Source organism: Mirounga leonina, unplaced genomic scaffold, assembly GCF_011800145.1.
Source record: "Mirounga leonina isolate KUSES-001 unplaced genomic scaffold, KU_Mleo_1.0 Mir_82, whole genome shotgun sequence".
NCBI classification, from domain to species: domain Eukaryota; kingdom Metazoa; phylum Chordata; class Mammalia; order Carnivora; family Phocidae; genus Mirounga; species Mirounga leonina.
The window spans coordinates 38,060,865-38,083,724 of NW_023270825.1; the positions used below are offsets into that span (position 1 = coordinate 38,060,865).

General features: G+C 46.5%; 1 protein-coding gene across 2 annotated transcripts in view; it reads right to left on the reverse strand.

Moving 5' to 3' along the window:
- PRKCH (protein kinase C eta) overlaps nt 1–22,860 on the reverse strand; it is a 220,720-nt gene that overhangs the window by 79,169 nt on the left and 118,691 nt on the right. For both annotated transcript variants that reach the window (XM_034992244.1, XM_034992245.1), the window contains exons 5-9: nt 21,110–21,198; nt 18,794–18,923; nt 16,208–16,335; nt 13,148–13,291; nt 12,788–12,961 (exon numbers count right to left, since the gene is read on the reverse strand). In XM_034992244.1, the coding sequence (XP_034848135.1) occupies nt 12,788–12,961; nt 13,148–13,291; nt 16,208–16,335; nt 18,794–18,923; nt 21,110–21,198 (665 nt within the window). The remainder of the gene's footprint in view (nt 1–12,787; nt 12,962–13,147; nt 13,292–16,207; nt 16,336–18,793; nt 18,924–21,109; nt 21,199–22,860) is intronic.

A 22,860-nucleotide genomic window follows, 5' to 3' on the forward strand; every position in this document is an offset into this window, starting at 1 on the left:
TCTGAACCATGATTCTGAGCAACAAACATTTTACCACTAGGCTTCCTGCTAAGTAAGTTCATCATATTCGGATTCCCCCAGGCTCCTAACTGGCCAGAACTCTGGCCACTCCTCCCACTCTCTTACCCAACAAGTCTCATCGATTCCACCTCCTTAGTGTTTCCTTGACTCCACTCCCGTGACCACTGCCTTGGAGCAGGCAGGTCTGACAGGCCACTGTTTCAGCATCCTAACCAGGTCTGCAACCCCCTGGCCTCCTCCTTCTGCAGATGGCCACCACAGAGCGCCTCCCAAAATGCACATCCTACACTGCTCTCTGACTTTAAAACCCTTTCCAGCTCCCTTCACCTCCATGATTGAGGCTTAGCTACTAAGCAGAGGATGTCAGACCCATTAGGACTTTGCTTCTTCACTCCCCACATTTCTTCTCCTATAATCCTGCTGCATCAAGTTATTTGGGGTGTCCTGAGCACATCATACATTTTAATCCTCTGTGCCTTTGCACTTCTATTACCTCTGTCTGGGGGCCCGTTCCCTGTCTTCCCCTCACCCCCTCCATGACTGCAGGGCTCATATTCATCCTCAAAACACAGCTCAGACAGCCCCTCCTGTCTCAGAGCCCTTTCAACCTCTGCAAGGGCCAAGTGATGACTTTCTTCTATCACACGGTTATAGGCATGTGTATTGAAGGTGATCCCTGATTGAAAGCAATCAGAGGGCAAGTCCACACTTTGTTTTTCCCTATGTCTTCAGTCCCTGGCACACAATGTATGCTAAGGACACATTTACTGAATTGAATTAAAAATGCAAGCTAGAAAGATTACCATTCAATAGAGAAACAGCCAATGCGTCTAGTGGCTAGGGTCTACTTTCAATATTTAGAGAGTACTCAGCCCTGAAGATACCATCTAAGGTGTCTGTGACTTTAAGTTGAAAGAGCACTCCCATGTATGGAAAACAAACAAAAGAAAATAGCAAGTGTGCTTCCCCCAAAGCACACTTGGACTGCTACTAGTACATTTTTCTACGCTGGTTGAGAAATGTTTCTTAAAGCTTTGATTATCTCTGTTTGTAAAATCCAAGTCATATGCATCACACATGGGATGGGAATCTGACTCACAGATAGGCTGGCACCTCTTTCAGTTCTGGGTGGAGACGATTTTCATAAAAAGTGACTGATTCCGCACCTTGATGGTAGAACTGAAGCATAATCATTAAATGCCAAAATAAGAGAAGCTGCGCTTTCAATCTCTGGCTTTTTAAACATAACCCTTTATAGATATATGCTCACTGAGCTCATCTTTGGCTCCCTAGCCGCCCCAGCTCTGATATGTCTGTCTTATCGCAGCAGGCTCCACTGCTCAGAGCTGCGGGCAGGGTGCTAACCCGGGCTTCCGCCCAACAGACGCCATGTGCTTCCACGGCCTCCTCCCAGCCCGGGGCCCGAGCCTGAGTGAATGCCACAGTGCAGCCACTGATAACTGACACAAGCCCCAAAACAGGAACCTTGCTGGTCTACAAACTCCGAAAAAATAAAATAGAAATGCTTTTAATTTTATAAGGAAGGTGTGACACACTTTGCTTCGGCCCCTGTAAAAAGTCAAGTGATCCTCTAGTCCGCTTAACTTCTTAGACCTAGGACAGACCACCTGACATTCAGACAAGGCAGTGGTTTTCAAGCAAGCAGAGCTTCCTCCCCCCAGGGGGCATTTGGTAATGTCTGGAGACATTTTTGGTTGTTACAAGTCGGGAGATGCTACGCACATGTAGAGGTCAGGGATGCCCCTGATCTGACGGTGCATAGGACAGACCCCCATTAGAAAGGATTACCCTGCCCCAAGTGTTAGCAGTGGGCAAATGACATTACATTATGCAAATAAGTGAATTTTTTTTTACTGGAAAGGTTGAAAATGCACCAGGCATTCGGTTGTTCAAACTATTTGACCTGTTGATGAAGGTCAAAGTAGTGGGAATAAAGTTCTGAGCCAGGTGGAAGGGAGCTTCCTGCTTTCAGATCTGTTTTGAAGCCCAAGTACAAGGCAACAGATCAAGTTAAGGAGCAGTTCCTCAGTTCCATAGGCTTCCAGAAGAGAAACTTTGACCCGTTCTCTCGGTCAGCTCTGCTGTATCTGTTCTTGACCTTGTTGGTTATATCGACACACTCTGAACTGCCTTTCACCCACTGGTCAACAGACCCTGGTTTAGAAGGTCTGGGTTTGTTGTGGACACCGGCCAGTCCCCACTTCACAAGCTGATCACAGCTCAGGGCTCCCTGGGAGTGAGGAGGTGACAGGAAGCACAAGGAAGCAGATGAAGGAGCTTCCCATGGTCCACGGCCCAGGAAGGGAACATGTATTCAGAAGAGGGGAGGAATTTTGCTGGACTGACTTTCCTCCTTTGTTTTGGTTGGGAATTATATATTACATCATTTTAATGTTTAAAATCTCATACACCATGAGAATGGAATTAAGAGACTCTGGGAAAGGTTCCAAGGCTCCCTTCATAACAGCTAAGCCATAAATCATTACAGGCCATCCTAAAGGAGTGGGCAGGAGTGAGCTGGAGACACAGCAGGCTCTTTCGCAGTACAAATCAACTACAAGTTGGATGCCTCGCACAGAAAGGAAACAGGAACTCGCTGGGTGGCCCGAAGGGAAGACAAGGGCATGCCGAAGCCCTCCAGCAGAGAGGGGAGGGTCTGCTGGTGAGACCCGGCCAAGGTATCAGCTGACAACAGAAGGCAGGAAGAGGAACCCTGCCCCAGAGCAGTCAGTCTTGACGGGCACAGGCACGGGGTTAAGTGGGGGAGCTGGTGTCTCAGCAGCCCCGCGCCGGGGCTGTCCGTGAAGAGACCAGTTTGCCCAGCGGGATGAGGATGACTGGACCATGGCAGTGGGGAGCAAGGAAGCAGGCTGGGCTGCAGCCCTCCCGCTGTGCCTCGTGCTTTGGGCCCCCACGCCCAGTAGCGCTACAGGACCTATAGGACCCACGGTAGAGCAGAGGCTGTGCTGACAGCTTAAGCCACCCCCCCCACTAACCCTCACCAGGTCCTCAATTCACTGCACCCAAGTACAAATAGGGGTGCACTTCAAATGCAAATGTAGCTCCCAGACGAGTGCCCTATCCGGCTCTTTTAAGTAACAGGGGCGCAGAGATCCTTTTGAATTCGTGTTTTCGGGTTTTTTGGGGGGGTAAGTGCCCAATAGTGGACTTCTTGGATCATGTGGCATTTCTACTTGTAATGTTTTGAGGAACCACCATGCTGTTTTCCACAGTGGCTGCACCGATTGACACTCCCCCTTCTGGGGGTGGGGGGCCAACCCACCGAGGGGGTTGCCAGCTGATTGGGCTGCTCAGGCCTGCGGACTCCGAAGGAAAGCAGCCGCTCCCGACGGTGTCCCTGCCCAGTTTTGTTCCCTGCTGCCCACCCCCCTCCCCCGCCGCTGCGGGGCTTCCAGCAGAGCCTCAAACCTCGAAGGCACTCGGTGCACATGTGCGGAATGAGTAAATACCTCCTCACCTCACCTGCTGGGGGCGACTCTGTAGACTGCCAGGTGGGCTGAGATCACACCGCCAGGCGAGGCTGACCGGTCGCGAGAGGCCCTGGGGAGGTAGCTCCTGGGCTTAGAAAAGATGGACCCAGCTGGGCACTTACCAGTGATGAAGTAACGACAGAGAACTCAAGGGTTTCAAAGCTAGAGGATATTACCGTCTACGGTTTCCACCCAGAGCAGTCCGGTTTTTACACTGCACAATTCTGCGATCAGGGTGGGGTGGACCCCCCTCCAGTCACTCACAGGTGTAGCCTGAGGCCCTGAATGTCCCAGTCAGTCCTGGCAGGAGTCAACCCACCTGCCCAGGGAAACACCTGCAGGTCGCCGCTTGGTGTTGCTTAAAGCTCAGGTGCTAGTTGGTTAGCCTTGTAGCTACAAGGTTGGTTACATGTCTGAGGAGACACGGGCACACGGGTAAGATTTCCCCCAGAGCTCAGTGTTCATTTTCAACTACCTCTCCTTTTGTAGCATAATAACCATATTGAGTCCACACTATCTACCATATCCTGCTATTCCGTGGGTATTAATCCTCTCTTCCCAACCAGACTGAGGATTAAGAGGACTGACTGTTTCTCTTGCTAGCACTCAGAGCAATCATGAACGGATAGACTTTTCACTAAACTATTTGGCGAAAGGCCCGTCACCTTCTCCTCCTTGGAGCTAACCCGGGCACTTCAAGCCTCGTGCTCCAACACAGGGCTTTGTTGAGGCCGGGACATCTATAGTCTGGCAGGCTCCCGGGCACAGTCAGGGAAAACCATAACAAAGCACTCACCACCACAAAGCTTCGACAGTCATTGGGAAGGATGGGGCCAATTCTGACCAGGGCATATCTTGGATACATCCAGGGAAATGACACACAATCCATACACCATCTTACCAAACATGGAGGCGGCAGGTCTCCATGATCCTCAGATCATCAGTGTTGACGACGGCCAGTGACAACAAGGCCAGTTACAACCGAACAACCTCAAATTGAAAAGCATGCCAACTCTTTCAAACCCCTCCGTCACGCCAAGTCTCCTGGCAGTCCTACCCAATTAGGGAGAGCCAAAAGAACAGCACGAACTCCAGCTTCTCCTATTTCCCATTCATTTACATGGCCCTGTTTAGTAGCCACAGAAAGCCCAAGAGGACAGAAGCAAAAGTCCCAAATGACCGCCCCCCACCCCCAGAAATGCAGAGCCTGGAGATGGTCTATGTGCATTTTGTCCCCAGATGGAACACTATTAATAAGCTGGGAACATGCCCAACTGGGAAACACCATGTTCTGGCTCATTTTCTATTTTGATCTGAGCCAAAGGCAAACTATAACAAATGACCCATAAACAGATCAAATAGTATTTGTGGTAGGCATTGCTCAGGGAAAGGAGGAAACCTAGTTCTAAACAGATAAGAGGATATATCCTTAGGTGCTTCATAAAAGGCTACAAAACTAGATATTGTAAAACAAAACAAAACAAAACAAACTGCCTTTATTCCTGCCTAATGATGCTATTCTCAGCACACCTTCCAGGGAGAAGACATTTCTATGTGAGGTATTTTTTTTTTTTTTCTATGTGAGGTATTTTAAAGGTAATGGCATGGATTATTAAGCTGGATGACCTGGTTAAGAATCCATGGTCTGACTCTTGCTTGCTGTGTGATCTGGGGCAAGTTATTTAGCCTCTCTGGACCTCTCACAGTTTCCAGATCTTTAAAATGAGGTTAATAATATCTATACCACCCTAGATTGCTTTGGGTATTAAATGAGATAGTTCATGGCATAGATGTTCATGAAATGCCAACACGCACAGTTGTGTAGGCACCTGTAACAAATGTAAACACCTAGAACACACACTAAAGTCTCAATGAATAGTAGCTGCCTTTCCTCTTCACCTATCCCTTCTACCAAGCGGACACCACTCAGGCTCTAAGAATCCACCAGCTCTCTAAAGGCATTAACGGAGGCCTCTTCAGACCCTTGTCCTTTCTAGCTTTTTTGGCTGCACTTTGCCCTCTCCTCACCTAACCACGGTCCCGGGGTCTCTTCCCCTAGTCTGGAATGTCACTGTAACTCAGAGCGCCACGGTGAACGCCACCCCAGGGGCCCAGTGTGCCTTCTCCTCTAGGCCAGTCTCTGGCCGCAGCTCAGCAGACAAACAGGCTGGCCACGGCTGCCAAGTACCCACTCGACACCCAGGAAGGGGAAAGATAGCTGGAGGGCCTGGAACGGGTCAGGGCCGGCGGGGCTGCATGGGGCCGTGGGGGACTGTGCCAGGCTGGCAGGGGGGCTGCGCAGGGGCTGGCGGGGGGGCAGTGGAGGGGGGCCTGGCGGCGCTGCGTGGGGGCCTGGGGGGGGGCTGCTTGGAGGGGCCTGGAGGGGCTGCTGGGGGAGGGGGCTGGCTGCGCTGCGCGGTGCTGCACAGGCCGGGGGGGGGGGGAGGTTGGCGGGGCTGCGTGGGGGCCTGGCGGGGCTGCGCAGGGGCTGGCGGGGGTTGGCGGGGCTGCGCGGGGCTGCAGCCTCCCACCCACGACGTGTGTGAAGCTAACTGCAGGGTCACTCTCTGGACTCCTAAGTCCAGGACAGAAAAACACAGATTCAGGCGGAAGAGCTTATATGGAAAAAAATCAAATGCCAAGACCTTCCTAAAAACAAGGGGGCTATGAGTTAAGCCAGAAGTAGAACTCAGAGTTCTGACTCTGGATGTGGCCGTGTAGTTGCCTGCCTGATAAAATTCTGAAAGATTCATTCCAGAGCCACATGACTTGCTATCTCATCTGTCTCATACACGCACGCACGCACACTCTCACAAACACACTCCTTTGCTAATATTTCCTGTAACAGCAGAGTGAGTAATATCCCCGTACATTCATGTTGCCAGGTGATTTTCAGAACCTATTTTAAGTACAACTTAAATATATTGAGAGCATCGTGTGGCAGCTGTGTAAGTGGACAGCGTTTAGTATGCAAGATTGCTGGACACCGTAACCTTGGGAAGTAGGATTTCTGCTTTGTTGACCAACATTTGAGGAGTGGCTTCTTCTGGAAGGCTGTGTCCCTGCCAGAACTCAAGGCGCACTCCTTGGGGGACAAGCCTTGCAGGCTGACACCCTGGGGACAGCACCTCCTCCCCCCCCCAAAAGCTGGACAGGTAGAGGATGGGTGGCAGTAGAAATCCACAGCGCTGGGCTTCTGTCCCTGTCAAGGAAGGGAGCATGCATTCTGTGGCCCACCTGAATGCAGCGGATTGCAAACACAAAGGGGAGCATTCCCAAAAAGAGAGGCTCCTGCATGGCTTGTCTCTCTGACCTGGGCCTGGGTCCTGCAGATGACAGGCAGCTCTTGGGCACCAGGCACAGAGTGTCTTATGTCTTCCAAATGGAAATTTGCGCTTCAATAAACTGGGTCTCTGAACAAAGACTAAGGCATCTGACCAGTAACTTTGCCACTCCCCCTCCTGCTACTGCCCCGTCTTTGTTCTTCCCTCCTTCCACACTCAGCTGAGGCTCCAGGAGGAGAGCCAGTGGCCAGTGTCTGGGAGCTGGGAGCTGGGGGTGGGGGTGAGGGAGGCCTGGATTCCAGGCTGCAAATGCCAGGAGGCTCAGCTGCTGACACAGGAGTCATTGATGAAGATGAGAGGGCTGGGAAGTGAATTTCACCTGGAAGAGTAGGGAAGGCGGTGTTCCCTAGGCCTGCACCCCAACAGGGACCCTCCCCTCCTCCACCCTGGCTTAGTAATGCCTCACTCCTCCCCACCCCCATTGTTAAAGAAATAGAGTCCCGTGACCCAAATCAGCAAATAGAACAAAGATGAAAAAACATCCATCCTGTCACTACCTTCGAGCCATCCCTGGCAGTTTATTTGGCATAATTCCTTCAAGGCTTTTCTTTGGAGGAGCCAGGTTTGCCAATTCACCATCTTGGACAGAACGTGATGTGGATACCTGCCATTGAGCCTCATAAATTCTGTATTATTTCCTGGGCTCTAAATTCCTAGTTCCCCCATTTACTATATCAGATTTTAAGCAAGTGACTCAACCCCTTGGTACTTTATCACTTGGCAAAAAGAAGATAATAATGGCACCTGACCTACAGGTTTGTTGTAAGAAGTGCAAGCAGCAAATAATAGATGTTGGATGCTTACGACAGTCTCCGACACCGTATCGTTTCACTGCAGAGTATTCATTACTGCTTTACTGGCTGAAAATCTGCATCTAATAATACATTACTTAAGTCAACTCCTATTGCTGAATGCTGAAGTTGCTCCCGACATTTTCCTCTTATAAACAGTGCACTGAAAATTAAACATCTTTATGTATAACATTTATTTTATTCTTTAGGCTGGTTTCAGAAATAAAATCAAAAGATCCCAGAGTACGAACATTTTTATGAGTCTTGATCCAGATTATCAAATTATTCACAAACTATTAGGATTTATAATGCTGTCGCAAATGTATGAGGGTGGCAATTTAATTACATATTGGCAAGTAACATGCATTATCATGAAAGAATGGGAGGCAATAATTTATGAGCTCATAATCCTAGGAAGCAAGCTTGATAAATTATCTACTAATTTGAAATGTATTTTTTTTTTTTTGCCAAGCACAAGACTGGCTCCAAAATTCCTACTTTGGGGTACTGACCATGCCCTCCATACGGGGTCTGTGCTGGCCCTGGGAAGCCCCAGGACTTTTTCTTTGATGTAAAGAAGGAGGCAGTCATCACAGCAGTGAGTCTTACTCACTTTTGAATAGTGCTGCACGTGTACAAAGCATTTCTGCATTCTCTCCTTTGGCCCTCACTACGATCCTGCTTTCATTTTAACCATGAGGACTTTAAAGCTCAAAAGAATTTTAAGGTAGGCTCGAGCCACTCCAAGGAAAACAAAGCTGGAAGAACTTGGGTCTTCCATGTCCAAGGGCAAATGCTGCTTCTATAGCAGCAGGTGGGAGGGGAGCCGAGGCAGACAGGAGGTGCTGAGGCAGAGGATGAATCAGGGACATGTGCAATGATGGTTCAGGGCACAGAGCCGGCTCCAGGGTCAACCTGACCCAGAGATGAGCCTCGTCGCCCCTACTTACAGTCCAAGCAACCCTCCACAAGTTACCCACTCCCTGTCCCTGGGCCCCAGAGACACTTCATTCCACAGGGCAGGACATGAGAGGAATAACAGTTCTCTAAGGGTTTTTATAATGAGATGATACTTGGCAGATAGCTGGGTGTGACCCTAATACCTCACCTCGGGTCACTTCTAAATGCCGACCTTAACAGTTCAGCATAACACACGGATTAGCGTCTGGTTTTAGAGGCCAAGGCCTGCCAAACTGAGTAGCTACAAAGTAATGTATCTGCTGTGATTCCCTGTAGTAGTTAACATTTTCTGTTCCGTCTAGTTAGTTTTTCAACTGCAACTGGGCATAGTCACTGGGGATTTCTGACAGATGGACAGATGCACAGCAAATAAATGCCATGCATGTTATGAAGTCTGATACCTTGCAAGCTGCAGAGAAGGTATAAACTACAGCAAAATGAAAATTGCATCTCTCTAGCTCAGCAGGAGAGAAATTCACTTGGTTCTTTAGGGTGGTTCCCTCTACTTTATCATCTAGACTTAGGACAGGGGAAAATTCCTTTTATCCTTTGCTTTGGAGACATCTACTGCCAAACACAAATTCTAACCCCCGAAGTCGGTTCCTAGCTCTGGTGGAGAAATAAAATCACCTTGCAGTAAGGACTGCCACCTTGTGGCCACTCATGAAACTACCGCTAGGGAAAAGACCCCCTCCAGTGCCTTACACGTGAACACTGTGGAAATTTCGTGTGGCCACCAATAATTTGTTATATTGTATATTATATTTTTCTAGAAAATTCTGCACTGTTTATGCTATTTTCATTGGGCTCTCAATCTGTTCCAAGTGTATTTCCTGTTCTACTCTACCGTAACAAAATCTGTGTTGAGACCTCAGACTGTTCTATAGAATCATGGGTCTTTCCTTTGGAAGGTAAAAGTCCTCTGGAGTTCAGTGTGAGACATTTCCTTATTTGTTCATTAGATACCTTGAAACAACAGCCACTGCACAACCGGACAAAGTTCACTAATTGCCTGTCAACTGTCTGATTCAAAGGTTATCAGCCAGTAAAAATCATCTAACTTAACGTCATAGAAAACCATCCACTCTTTGGTTCAAGGCCCTGGACAGATGATCTGAGTATAACCCTGTCTGGCTGTCTGATTCATGGTATGGGCCCGAGGCTCAATCCTGAAATGCAGGCAGACAACTGGTATCGACTGATGGTACCATCCTTCTTGACAAGGGTGTTTTCAAGCCTGAGCTGTCACCCTATTCCCCTCTGAGATATTAGCTGGATGAGAGAGGTGAGGATGGGGGAGGGCTTTTTGTAGGCAAAGCACAGAGCACAGGAAATAGAATTCTGAGGATTCTCCAGGAAGTGGGGAGGATGAGCACAACTAGAGCTCCAAAGGAACCCTGGACCACAGAGATGGGCAGCCCAGAATCAGGTAAGGCAGCAGGGGCCGTGTGGGCTCCAGGGCCATTGGAATGAACCACAGACCATGAGGTGAGGAGGGTGTGGCCCTCTGGAGTCCAGACTAGGAGGGGAAGGAGGAAGGAGTGCAGGGGCAACCGGGACCTATGAAGCTGTCAGCTGACGGCCCAGCTCCTTCCAATATGCTTGAACGGCATGGGTGTGCGTGCTTCTAGTACATCCTCACTCTCCCAGCTCCCAGCCTCCCGGGCCCACCCCTTCTCCAGGCTGCACGTGGTCCTTAAGAGCACAGATTTGAACACAGGTGACCCTTAAACATCTGTGAATGCTCAGCCTCACTCAGTGAGAGGAATGCCAATGAGAACTCTGAAGAAACCATTTTTTAAACCTCTCCGATCATCAACATGAGAGATTGCATGGCATGATGGGACAGTGGGGGAGAGGTCTCACCCATGGCTTGGAAACGTGAATTTAGAAATACGGCAAGCGAGAGAGAAGAGCCTGGGCTCTGCAGTCAGACTGCCTGGGGTCCAAACCTCTGTCTCTTGGGAGTTAAGTTTCTTTAGGTCTCAGTCTCCTTACCTGGAAAATGGGAGTGGTGCTTACTTCATAGGGCTCCTCGAAGGATTTAATGAGACAGTGCTCACAGACACTTAGAACAGTGCCTGGTATATAGGTGATAAAATGTTAGCCATCCTCCACTGCTATGGGGAAGAAGGCCGACTGGACTCAGTCACAATGCACACACCACTGGCCAAGCGATAACCACTTCTAGCTGTGTGTCATATAGAAATAATAGAACAACATGTAAAGGTAAACGTACAAGGGGACTCAATGCAACATTGACTGGAATAAAAGACTAGGTACAACCTAAATACATGACAATAGGAAACAAGTTAAATAAACTGTGCCATGGTCTTAAAATAGAATACTATGCATCTCTTTTTAAAAATGAGGCAGCTAGATATGTACAAATATGATACAATCTCCAAGATATATTGTTACATTAAAAGAATAAGGTGTAGAATAGTGGGCAGAGTATGCTACCACCTGTGTTTAAAAAAAAAACAAAAAACAACCACCATAGATACTATGTGTTGTGGGTGTATACTTTCATGTGCAAAAAAACTCTTTGAAAGGCAACACATGAAATTACTAATAGCTGTTTCTTTCAGAGAAAGGATAATGGCTATTTGGAGGATGCTCCTATTACCCACTGCAGAAAGTTAGCTTTTTTTATAGTTAAAAAATACAATCTGATATGTCATTCCTCTGCTTAAATTTCTTCCATTTGCTCTTAGGACTAAAATCTAAGGTCCTTAACAGAGCCTATAAGACCCTTTCAGGCAGGGCCCAGGTCACCTCTGCCCCAACCATTCTCTCCATGCCCCTCCCCAACCCCCATATTTCAAGCGTGCTGAGCGGTATTCACACCTCTCGCTCGCACTAACCACTACACCTGTACAGGTGCTGTTCCCCTGGAACATTCTCTTTGCCTCAGCATTCTAAGTCACCCTTCTGGTCCGAGCTTAGCTGTCACTTTCCCTAGAAATGCGCTGCAGGATCCATCTTACAGCTGGAATGTCCCTATTCTGCCCCCACCACACATTCCACCGCCCTGACGGAAGCAGAGACAAGGAGCGTGTCCCAGGTTCTCTTTCTCAAAATGCCTTTTGACTTCAAGAAGGTTCTGAAATATCTGTGGCAGACTCTCTGGGTGCCCTCTCAGGAGTCATCTTTCCTCTTTGTTGAGGACAGAAGCCAAGTTCCAAGTCCAATGCTAAAGAGACAGCAGAGTGCCATGCCCCAGGGGCTGAGTCAAGGTTGGTGGAAGCCAATCAGGGTAAACCTGCTTATCTTGGCTAGCTATTTGCTCTTCCAGCATCCTGTGCAGCTAAGGGTGAGCAGGTGACTCAACTCTAGAAAGATTTCTTGTCTCTTTGATAAAAGGAGAGCGGCCCACAAAGCCCTTGTGCCTCTGTCCTCGGGCTTCCTGCTTCGGATGCCATCACACGAGGTGTGATGTTGAGGACTGTGGCAAATAACTTGAGACCCCATGGGGAAAAGATGCCCCATGTCACTGAGCAACTAACCCAACCCTAACATTGGCACTGCCAGACTTCAAGAAAAAAGGGGTTGTACTAATGAGCTAAACTCATCCTTTTCGTTTATCACGTGGCTCTTGGTCGGGTATTCTGTTAAGTGCGGCCAAAAGTATTCCTAATTGTGCACCATGATAGAGTAGACAGACTTGAATCCCAGGATCAGTTCACAGAAATCAAACAAAGGGTCCCTGATTGAGGCAAGGAGCAATGCCTTGAGACTTGACAAATTAAGTTTCTCTCTCTGGACCTACCCTGATCTGAACTTTCATGTCCAGGTCATAACTAGCTCAGCACTTAGGGGTAGAGCCAAGGTCAAAGTCACCAAGATAAGCAGCCCGTGACATTTACTCTGTTCTTAGACTTCTGTAACCTTCACACTGTTAGAGAAGACTTATGTACAAAGACCTTTTCAACCCTCAAGATGATCCTTCTCTAGGACAACATGACAGTAGCAGTTAGTTCACTGATTTCAACTTTCTCCCAGAGGTCATCAGAAGTTACTGGTACGTCCATTCGGCCCTACAGTGAGAGTTCATCCCTCAAAAGTCTGATGTACTTCTTTATGAAATCTTCAACATCCTATTGTTGCATCTCTTTAAGAAAGGAGGCCACTGGGGGTGAATTTGAGTCCTACTTACAGGTGTTTGAAAGCAGCAGAACAACTGCGTGAGGAAGGGGTGATTGCGAGCCAAGGACAGGATCCTTTTTTCCGTCATTGTGCATTCCACATCGTCATCCTGCAAGATCACGTCCTTCTTCAGCACCTTCACGGCGTAAAGGTCTCCTGTTTCTTTTATTCTCGCAAGCATCACCTGTGGCAAAGCAGGAGAAGGAAGCACAGGCGTGAGAACTCTTGAGGTTCTTAGGGTGTGGGAACACATGAGGCAGAATGGGCCCGGCACTTGGAAAGTATGAGCGTGAATACATACATGCACACTCAAACAACATACATGTAGCATGCTTACTTTAACCCAGACACCTCAGAAGCCAGGACTCACCTTCCCGAAGCTCCCCTTCCCCAACACTCGGATGAACTCAAAGTTGTTGATACCAAGTCGGCTGGAAGAATCAACCCCGATCCCATTTCCTTCTTTGGTGTTTTCCCTTCCCTGTCGTCTTAGAGTTGACCTGGAAACGAGCTTCTGCAAAGAAGAGTAGGAAAACAGGGAGTCAGAAGTCACAGCGTGGGCATGAAGCATTTATGGATGGAGAAGACCTTATTAGCTGCCTCAACTCTCAACACAACAGATGGGGAAAGATCAATTCAGCTGGACATGTGATCAAGTTCTGCCATTCAAAACTACACAGTACCAGCTCCTGATCTGTGCTTACTGTATTTGGAAAAGAATCATTTTAAAATATATCCAAGCCACCGAGAGTTTCAGTTTTAACTCAAATGGGAATGTATAAAACACTAACGCCTTAGTCTGGTCCCTCCAGTGGCTTGTGGGGGCTTTCCACAGGATGGTCAGATTCCAAGAGCGCCATCTGGTGTCCACTTCGTTCAAAGAGCGGTTTTCGCATTTGCTCAAAGGATCCATACCAGGATGTGAATGAACGAAGCAACATTTATTACACAGTATTTAAAATTATATAAGAGAAATAAAAATTAATATAAAAACTAGAATAATGAACAAATGTATGGAGGATAAAATTTTAAATACTTCCAATCTTATGAGGTCCCCCTCAAAAAATAAAAAAAAAAAGCCATTACACATACACACATACCTATCTTTACAGTTGATTAATTTTTAAAAATATAATAAAATTGTGGTTTCATAACACACATTTCTATTTAACACTTTGTCATGTGTATTTTTCATATCCTTCAAGAACATGAGTGTTAAGGGCTGTCCAATATTCTGTTTCATGGGTATACCACAGTTTATTCATTAATTCCCCTGCTTATTAGAAACAGGTTATCTCCCATCTTCCGCCAGTTTAAATAACAGCATCATGAACATCCTTGCATGCTAATCTTCAAAGCAGGGTGATTAAGAATTTAGACTCTCAAGCAAGCTGCCTGGGTTCAAATCACAGCTCAGTAACCTAATCCTGTAACTCTGGGTAAGTTACCTACCCATCGTCTCTGTGCCTCAGTTTCTTCTAACAAAGAGGATGGGATAGCACCTGACACACAAGTGATTATGAGGAATGAATGAAAGCACATAAAGCACTTAGATTGGTGCCTGGCACATTCAATACACATGAACTGAGTTGCTGTCGTCATCGTGATTATGAGCATCATCTATTTTCTTATGATAACTTTCTGGAAATGCAATCTTTTGGGCCAAAATGTAGATCTTGAAGACTCTGGATACCAGTCAGCTGGCCCTCTAGGGAAGTTGACTGCGAGCACAATGAGAGCTCCAGCCTCACCATACTGAACCAGAAGGAGGCATGGCCTCCTCCATGAGTAACCGCATCTCACTGGTCTAAGCCCAGTCACAGCGAGGGAGCTCCCTGATGGCAAGATGACTTGCAGATGTCTACCTTGGGACATTTATAAGACGAGCTACCCCTAGGCAACAGATCAAAAGTCCAACGTTCTGAAGTTCTTGACCTATTTAGCTGAAAAACCCCAGCTTATCTGGAACAACTTCTAAGTAATGTTTTCAAACAAACAACAACTGTGCAATTGCTTGAACCTATAAGGCTTTGACTTACTCAACCCAATAAAACGGTGATTACAGATATAAAATGGATCACCTTAAAAAATCCAGTTGTTTTTAGTAGTTTCTCCCTCCAGATCTCCGATCATAAATATTTCAAAGATAGAAAAACTTTACTAGCTTGAATCTCACTTCCTCCACTTAAATACTTCCCCTGGTTGGGCTAGAAAACTTTAAGCCAGTATTTCTCAATCTTTTTTTTTTTTTGTAACCCATTCTTCTCTTTTGCTAGACTCAAGATTCTGTTTCATGTTGTGCTGTCAAATGACAGGTAATTTTGGCTTTTCCATTTTTAAATATCATAACATTAAAGATCGTTGGCTCAAGTGACAAATGACAAGTGGCATTGCCCATTCTAGAGCTTGTGCCACATGGTCTATCTTATTCCCATGACATTTTAGGAGCCCCGGTACAGGCTGAAATCCTTAATCCGTGCCCTTTGGGAGCAGCCATCCCACGCACTAGAAATCCCCCTCCTGGTATCAGCATCCTGCCTTTCTGTCCATGCTTAGACATTAGACTTTGCTGATGCTTCCCTGAAATAAGGGAATACAATTTCAGTCCAAATCCCTAAACAGCCAGTAATAAGGAAATGGGGTGGTGAGTACGGACATTTTCTGGATGACTAAGAACTTGACAGTGATTGCACTTCCCTAAGTACCCAGAGATATTTAACAGTTAAGTCTAGTATTTTCCTAAGCCAGATATGAAGCTACACCTTTCAGAAGCCACAACAGGAGCCCTGGCTCTTTCCCAGCCCGGAAGGCAGCAATAGGACGTGGGCCTGGGAAGTGGTCGAGGCTCTAACGGTCAACAGTGAGTGGAGGTCACTCAGGGAGGCTGCGAGACAAAACACGCCCAAAGCAAAGGACAACTCCACCCACTCCCAGGAGCCAAGAGGAAGGAACTCCTGTTTGTCGCTGAACTTGAGAGATAAATTCACAATCCATAAACAAAAACTGCAGAACAGTGAGACTCCAGAGCTGGGGAGAATCTCAGAGATCCTCATGTTCAACCCCATTAGAGAAGGTTGAGGCCCTCTCTACTGAGGCCCGTAGCTGCTCGTCACCTCAGCTGCTGGGTAACCCAGGGCCCTGGAATCCAGAGCTTCACCACATCACACTGACAGGAAGCTGATTTAAAAAAAAAAAAAAAAAAAAATCCCTCTTCTGCTTCCTGCTACATCTGCATGCTTGTTATTTCTTGTCATATAATTGTATAAAGAATCTTTTTTGTGGAACAAAATGGTCTTAAAAAAATACAATAAATCCGTTTATTGTGTTTGCTGAGAAGAGGAGCTTTGCTTATGCTGCAGGCACTCATTCGGACTCACCCCCATCTGAACAACTTCTAAACTACAATACGTCGAAGAAAGCCAAGTCTCACCGAGGTTGGAGAAATATTTCCGGGCTGGAGGCCCATCCCGGCCAGGGTCTTGGCGAGCTCCACCGCATTGACCCCACAGTTCGGGGCTACATTGGCCTGACATCGGATGTGCACGTTCATCTTACAGACTGGAGGGGGGAAGAGAAGGGAGTCCACGTTCAGGAAGGAGCCAAGTCAACATATGCTGCAAAAAAGAGCTTTAATCACCTGAAAGACTATGACAGGGGAATGATCCAGGCTTGCATGCACTCAAAGCAAACCCTGACGTTTGTCTCATCACTGCTTTATGCAGGAGCAGCACGGAGCCTGGCATACTGACGAATAATACATTTCAAATCCACTTTCTTCCCTGTTGACTTGATGAAAGGCATTCACCTAAATCATGTGTAATAGTCATTGCAGACTTAACAGCGTGATTCAATATAGAAATCAAAACGTTCATCACGGCGACATTTCAGTCAATTAACAAGGAGGCGCGTCAACTGACTGTATGCTTTTCCTTGTATCACTCAAGAAAAGGTAGCCATCTAAATGCCACATAGAAATCGCTGTTCAAACAGGATGGAGATGGTGTTTCTGAGAGAAAAACCTCTAAGTGAAGCTTGCTTTCTGAGTATTGTTGTGGTTGGGGAGCCCTCCCAGCCCAGGGCACAGCATCCTGTGGGGCTGTGGGTCTCAGTGCTTGTAGCCTGTGGTTCGAACTACTTCATGGGGGAGAAAAGCGAGGTTTTTTTTTTTTTAAAGGTCAAAGTAAATGGCAGTTGGAAGAGGAGAGAGAAGCAAGCTACATTCCTGGTGCATAGGAAATGGACTTGGGATGATGAAGGGACCCAGGGTTTAATCAGCAGGAAGTTCTGACGCAGTTTCTTAACATGGGCCCTGCTGATGGGAGGCAGAAATGAAATAGCAGGCAACAAATTCCTGTATCTGGAGTGTCAACCCATCCCTGGAAGCATGCCCGGATCCAGGTTTGGGGGGTGGGAGGGGTCTGAATGTATGTGATTTAGGGTGCCCTCTTTAAGAAAAAGAATATCCAATCCAGAGGAGAGCTCTGGAAGGTGCCCTTGCAAGGGAGGGACCCTGAGGCTGAAGCTTCAGTAGCTCCTCATGGGAAACCCCCTCCCTCAGGAAGATGGGTACAGAGACACACAAGCCCGCAGTGTCCTTGCTAAAGTACCAGTGACAAAACAAAGCAAAAAGTACAGATGGATCACTGTCTGTGTGCGACCCCCCAGGCCACGAGGGACAAGAACAACACGGGGGAGCCCATGCACAGCTCTGCATGTTGGCAACAACTATACAAAGGCAGAAGGTGGCCTCTGCGGTGCAACCCACGCCCAGGGGAGACCATCCAGCTGAAGGTCAAGCGGTGCCTGAACAAAAGCTACGCACGAGCTGGTTGCTGTTTGGGTTGAAAAAGAATTACTCCGGGCGCCTGGGTGGCTCAGTCGTTAAGCGTCTGCCTCCGGCTCAGGTCATGATCCCAGGGTCCTGGGATCGAGTCCCTCATTGGGCTCCCTGCTCGGCAAGAGGCCTGCTTCTCCCTCTCCCATTCCCCCTGCTTGTGTTCCTGCTCTTGCTATTTCTCTCTCTGTCAAATAAATAAATAAAATCTTAAAAAAAAAAAGAAAAAGAAAAAGAATTACCCCATGTATCTAGGAAAAAGGAATTAGGAAATGATGTTCTCGAGAGATGAAAGAGTTTGCCCTTCCTAAAGACAAGTGGCTAGTCCCTTTCTGTCGGCAGAAGCAGGCTTGGTAAGGGCAGGTAGTTGATGGATGTTGTCCAGCTGCATGGACATCAACTCCGCCTCCCCCAGTGACTCAGGATTTATCTAAAGCTTCAGGCTGAAATTTGCGTGTATTTCTGCAGGGAACTGTGCCCCAAGACAGCCGGATTGTTACAGCAACACCCCATGGGAGAAGACTCAGCAACTCCCCCGCTCCTAACAGGACGGGAATCACCCCTTACTCTCAGACCCTCTGCTAAGGCAAAAGCTCCAAACTCAGGCTGCCCTGGGCACAGTGAGTGACGTGCAAGTCCATGGCCAAAGGTGAAACATCCTTCACCCCACCTACCTCTCCAATCTCTAGCGATCTCTTTGAGAAGACCCAGGGCAGCTCTCGTTGAGCTTTGACTCCATTCCTGCTTATTTCTGGCAAGGTCACTAGACCTACTCTCCTGCCAGTTCTTACTCATAACCAAAGCCTCTCTCTTGGCCACCTCACCTCCTAACACCTTCCATTTCTGACCAAGATCCCATTGTTCCCTCTTTCAAATACCTATGAAAATACACAGCAACTAGCAGGCCCTCAGCACTAAGCAGCTGACAGCTAGCTAGATAGAACACTGAATTTAACAACTGACTGGATCTACAGTTAGGAAATCTTTGGACCAGATGTGGCTCTCCTTACATGCCTGACGAGGGACACATGCACCTAGAACCATGAAGATCTAATTTACAAAGTGCCTATAACAAAGTGCCTATAACCATTGGTCCTGGGTCAGAAGCTGAGCCTACAGAACTCCGAAAGCTTGCAGCGTGGTGTTCTCGTGAAGTGGGTACCCAGCACCCCAGCATCTCACTTTTACACTGAAGTCCTTGTCGCATGATGCCCCAGAGCAGCGAGCCACAGTGATCGCAGAAGGTTGGCACTTTGTAGTTGTGGATGCTGAACTTGTGTGGGATGTTGATTCCGAACCTCTGTTCAGCAATCTATAAAAAAAGGAAGCAGAAGGACAAGACCTAGGATGCCGTGCCAGCATCTTTTGTAGAAACTGTAACAGGAGCCCCCCAAACGCAATGTGTTACCATGACATCTGAGCTGGGGAGATTATTTCACTGTACTCAGGCTTTCCTCACCAGGCTGAGCACATTTTCTAATCAACAAGACTAAAAAGAAAGGGTGTAGTGGGCATTAGATCACTCACCATTTTGGGAGATAAATAGGAATGAAAACCTTTTTTATCATCGTTTATATTCAGGCTGTATTTCTCTCCCTGCCAACTCCCTCATGCCCATGTCTATTTCCTAAACCCTTTTAACTTCAGGATTAAACAGGCCTCTTATAGACCATATACACTTGCTGTTAGCCCACGCTTTTCCAGATATTGTGCTGGTGGGGGCCTGGGGGAGAAGGTGGCACCCAGCGAGCACGGAACCATAGAAGGAATTCACCCCAAAGTGACATCCTAGCAGCTTACTCAGCCCTCCCGGGCTGTGCCTGCCATTTGCATTTTACAGTCTGAGGGCACGGGTCCTGCTTTCATCTCACAAACTGTTTCCAACAAATAATTAGAGTAGGCATATGCACTACAGTCTCTGTCACCATTTGAGGTGACAACAGATCCACACAGGACAAGGAGTGGGCTAATTATGACTCCTCTTGGAACTCTGCTGGTCTCTTTCTCATAGAAGCTGTGGCTCGTGCCTCTGCAAGTACTCTTTAGCAATCCTGTATGTGTACTATAAGCAATCGCTGAGCTCAAAGTCAGTCTCCCCAATGCATCTGTAAAACTGCGGCTCATTGTCAGCAATATTCCAGCTGCTTTCTATCTCCACAATGTAGAATGTGCCCACCCCAGCTGAATGCAGTGCCCGTGACGAGGATGAGAGTCAAGCATTTATACACAGAAGTGCATCCTCCTGGAAATTTTGGAAGACACTGGAGAAGGCTAATAGTCACCTTATTGAGGAAGCACAATTTACAGTTAACAAATACTTGACACATCAATTCTATCTTGTGGAAGCCTCACAAAAAAAGCACGTGAAGGAAATATGAATCCCATTTTAAGACTGAGGCTGAAAAATGTCCACAATAGCCAAACTGTGGAAAGAGCCAAGATGTCCATCGACAGATGAATGGATAAAGAAGATGTGGTATATATATACAATGGAATATTATGCAGCCACCAAAAGGAATGAGATCTTGCCATTTGCAACGACGTGGATGGAACTGGAGGGTATTATGCTGAGCGAAATAAGTCAAAAAGAGAAAGACATGTATCATATGACCTCACTGATATGAGGAATTCTTAATCTCAGGAAACAAACTGAGGGTTGCTGGAGTGGGGGGTGGGGTGGGAGGGATGGGGTGACTGCGTGATAGACACTGGGGAGGGTATGTGCCCTGGTAAGCGCTGTGAATTGTGCAAGACTGTTGAATCTCAGATCTGTACCTCTGAAACAAATATGCAATATATGTTAAGAAAAAGAAAAAAAGAAGAAGATAGCAGGAAAGGAAGAACGAAGGGGGGGAAATCGGAGGGGGAGACGAACCCTGAGAGATGATGGACTCTGAAAAACAAACTGAGGGTTCTAGAGGGGAGGGGGTGGGAGGAGGGGTTAGCCTGGTGATGGGTATTAAAGAGGGCATGTTCTGCATGGAGCAGTGGGTGTTATATGCAAACAATGAATCATGGAACACTACATCTAAAACTAATGATGTAATGTATGGTGATTAACATAACAATAAAAAATTTAAAAATAAAAATAGAAATTAAAAAAAAGATTGAGGCTGGAAAAAAAAAAAAAAAGACTGAGGCTGACAGAGAAGCTAGCTAGCAGAGGCTGGATTCTGCATTCAAATCCTAGTCATTCGATGCCAAATTCAGGGACTTTTTCAGTCCTTCAAAACTCTCTCCAAATTAGAAAAACTGATCCTGAGAGCTTGTAACCAGCTGATCATGGGATCAACTCAAGGACAGCTCATGCTACACAAGTATAGAAATAAAAACAGCATACTATAAAAAGGAGAAAAAATTCAATTCTGATACCACCATTCACTTCAAGGAGTGCGGAAGGGAGGTGGAAAGGGGATGGAGCAAGAAAAGAGAGAGAGAGAGAGAAGTGCACACATGAGCTTGTGCCGGCACTTAATTAGCAAACTTCTACCTTCTTACCTTTGAATCCATTTTGTTAATATTGTTCTGGCAAGTGCAGGCTGTAACAATCAGATGATGGCAGCGTTTATGGACGACACAGGTGCACACTAGGGAATCAAATGCATGATTATACATTCCTCGGAGGCTCACGGTCTGCCAGTTCTAGTGGAGTCAACAAGGGCTGCTCCATGCCAAGGTGACTTGATTTGGGTGTCTGGCCCACACGATGGCATCCAATGCACCCATCCTTCCCACGGTCATTACCATCACCCTAACTCATGCCTTTGCTCACACCCAAACTATTCGCACTCAAGTCTTGAGCCCACTTCATCCTTCCTGGCTTTCCCCCTGCCTGCACCCACCTGCATAAGAATCCTCCTCTCTTGGTGTAATTCTGGGCACCTTGCCCCACAATCTAAACCTTCAATGGCATCTCACTGCCGATGAGTCAAGTTCAAATTTCCCAGCCAGGTTTCAGGCCCTCCAGAAGCTACCCCCAGCTTACCTGTTACCTTTCTTCAAGGGGAGCTCTTTGTCCCAATAAAAACTAGACTGGTTGCTCTTCCTGGAGCAAGCCTTCACCCTCGCCTGCACACTGACCATGTCTTGCTCAATTCCCTAGGAGATCCTTGTTGCCTATCACCTAACTACATCTTAAGTTTATAATAAGACACAACTTGAGAAATGTCTCTTCCATGAAAATATACTACCCCTGGCTCCCCTTCTAGATTAAACCATCTCTCTCTCCTCGGATCTCTTAGAACTCTTAGCCTGCCCCTGCCCCTGCATTTCAAACCTTCCACAGTAGCCTCTAATGCCCTCAGAATTCCCAGGCAGCATGATGCCTTGAACAAGATAGGCACTCATTAAATATTTGCAGAATGACTCAATCAATTGTTTGAATACTTAGAACTTCCAAATAACATTTTTCTCCCATTTTCATCTGGATAACTGACACAGTGCAGATAAGAGTCCAGTTTACCATTAAAAGGTGAACAAGTATAAGGAAGCAGTATGAAAGTATGTTATTTTTAAGATCTTTCAAGACACGTGGAGGTTTTTAGGATTAACTACATAAACACAAATGACATGTTCACAAATAGTAATATATTTTAAAACAAATCTAGCTTCCATCAGACTGATTTTGAAGGAGAACCAAATTGAAAGTTCCCAGAGAATGTCTTTTTATATGAGAGAAACTCAAAACCATCCCTCACACAGAAAAACCTTATATTCTGAAGCATCTGAGGTTTGCTTATTTTTTTCATTTGCTTGGCTTAGAGCTTTATCAACTTTATTGATCTTTTTAAAGAACCAGCTTTTATTTGGTAGATTTTCTCTGTTGTTTTCCTAATTTCAATTTTACTCATTTGTGCTTTAATTTTATTTCTTTTCTTCTGCTTCCTTTAAGCTTCTCTCCTTTTTCTAGTTTCCTTAAAGATGAAAACTGACATTACTGATTTTAGATCCCTCTTTTCTAATATATGCATTTAATGCTATAAATTTTCCTGTGAGTACTGCCTTTGCTGAATCCCACAAATTTTGATAAGATGTATTTTCATTTTCAATTGGTCTGAAATATTTATTATTTTCTCTTGAGTCTTCTTTTACCCATGTGTTATTTCAAATGTGTTGTTTAATCTCTAAATATTTAGGGGGCTTTCCAGCTATCTTTCTGTTATTCATATGTAGTTTAATTCCACTGTGGTCTGAAAAGATACTTTTTATGATTTCTATTATTTTTTATGACTTCTATTCTTTTAAATTTG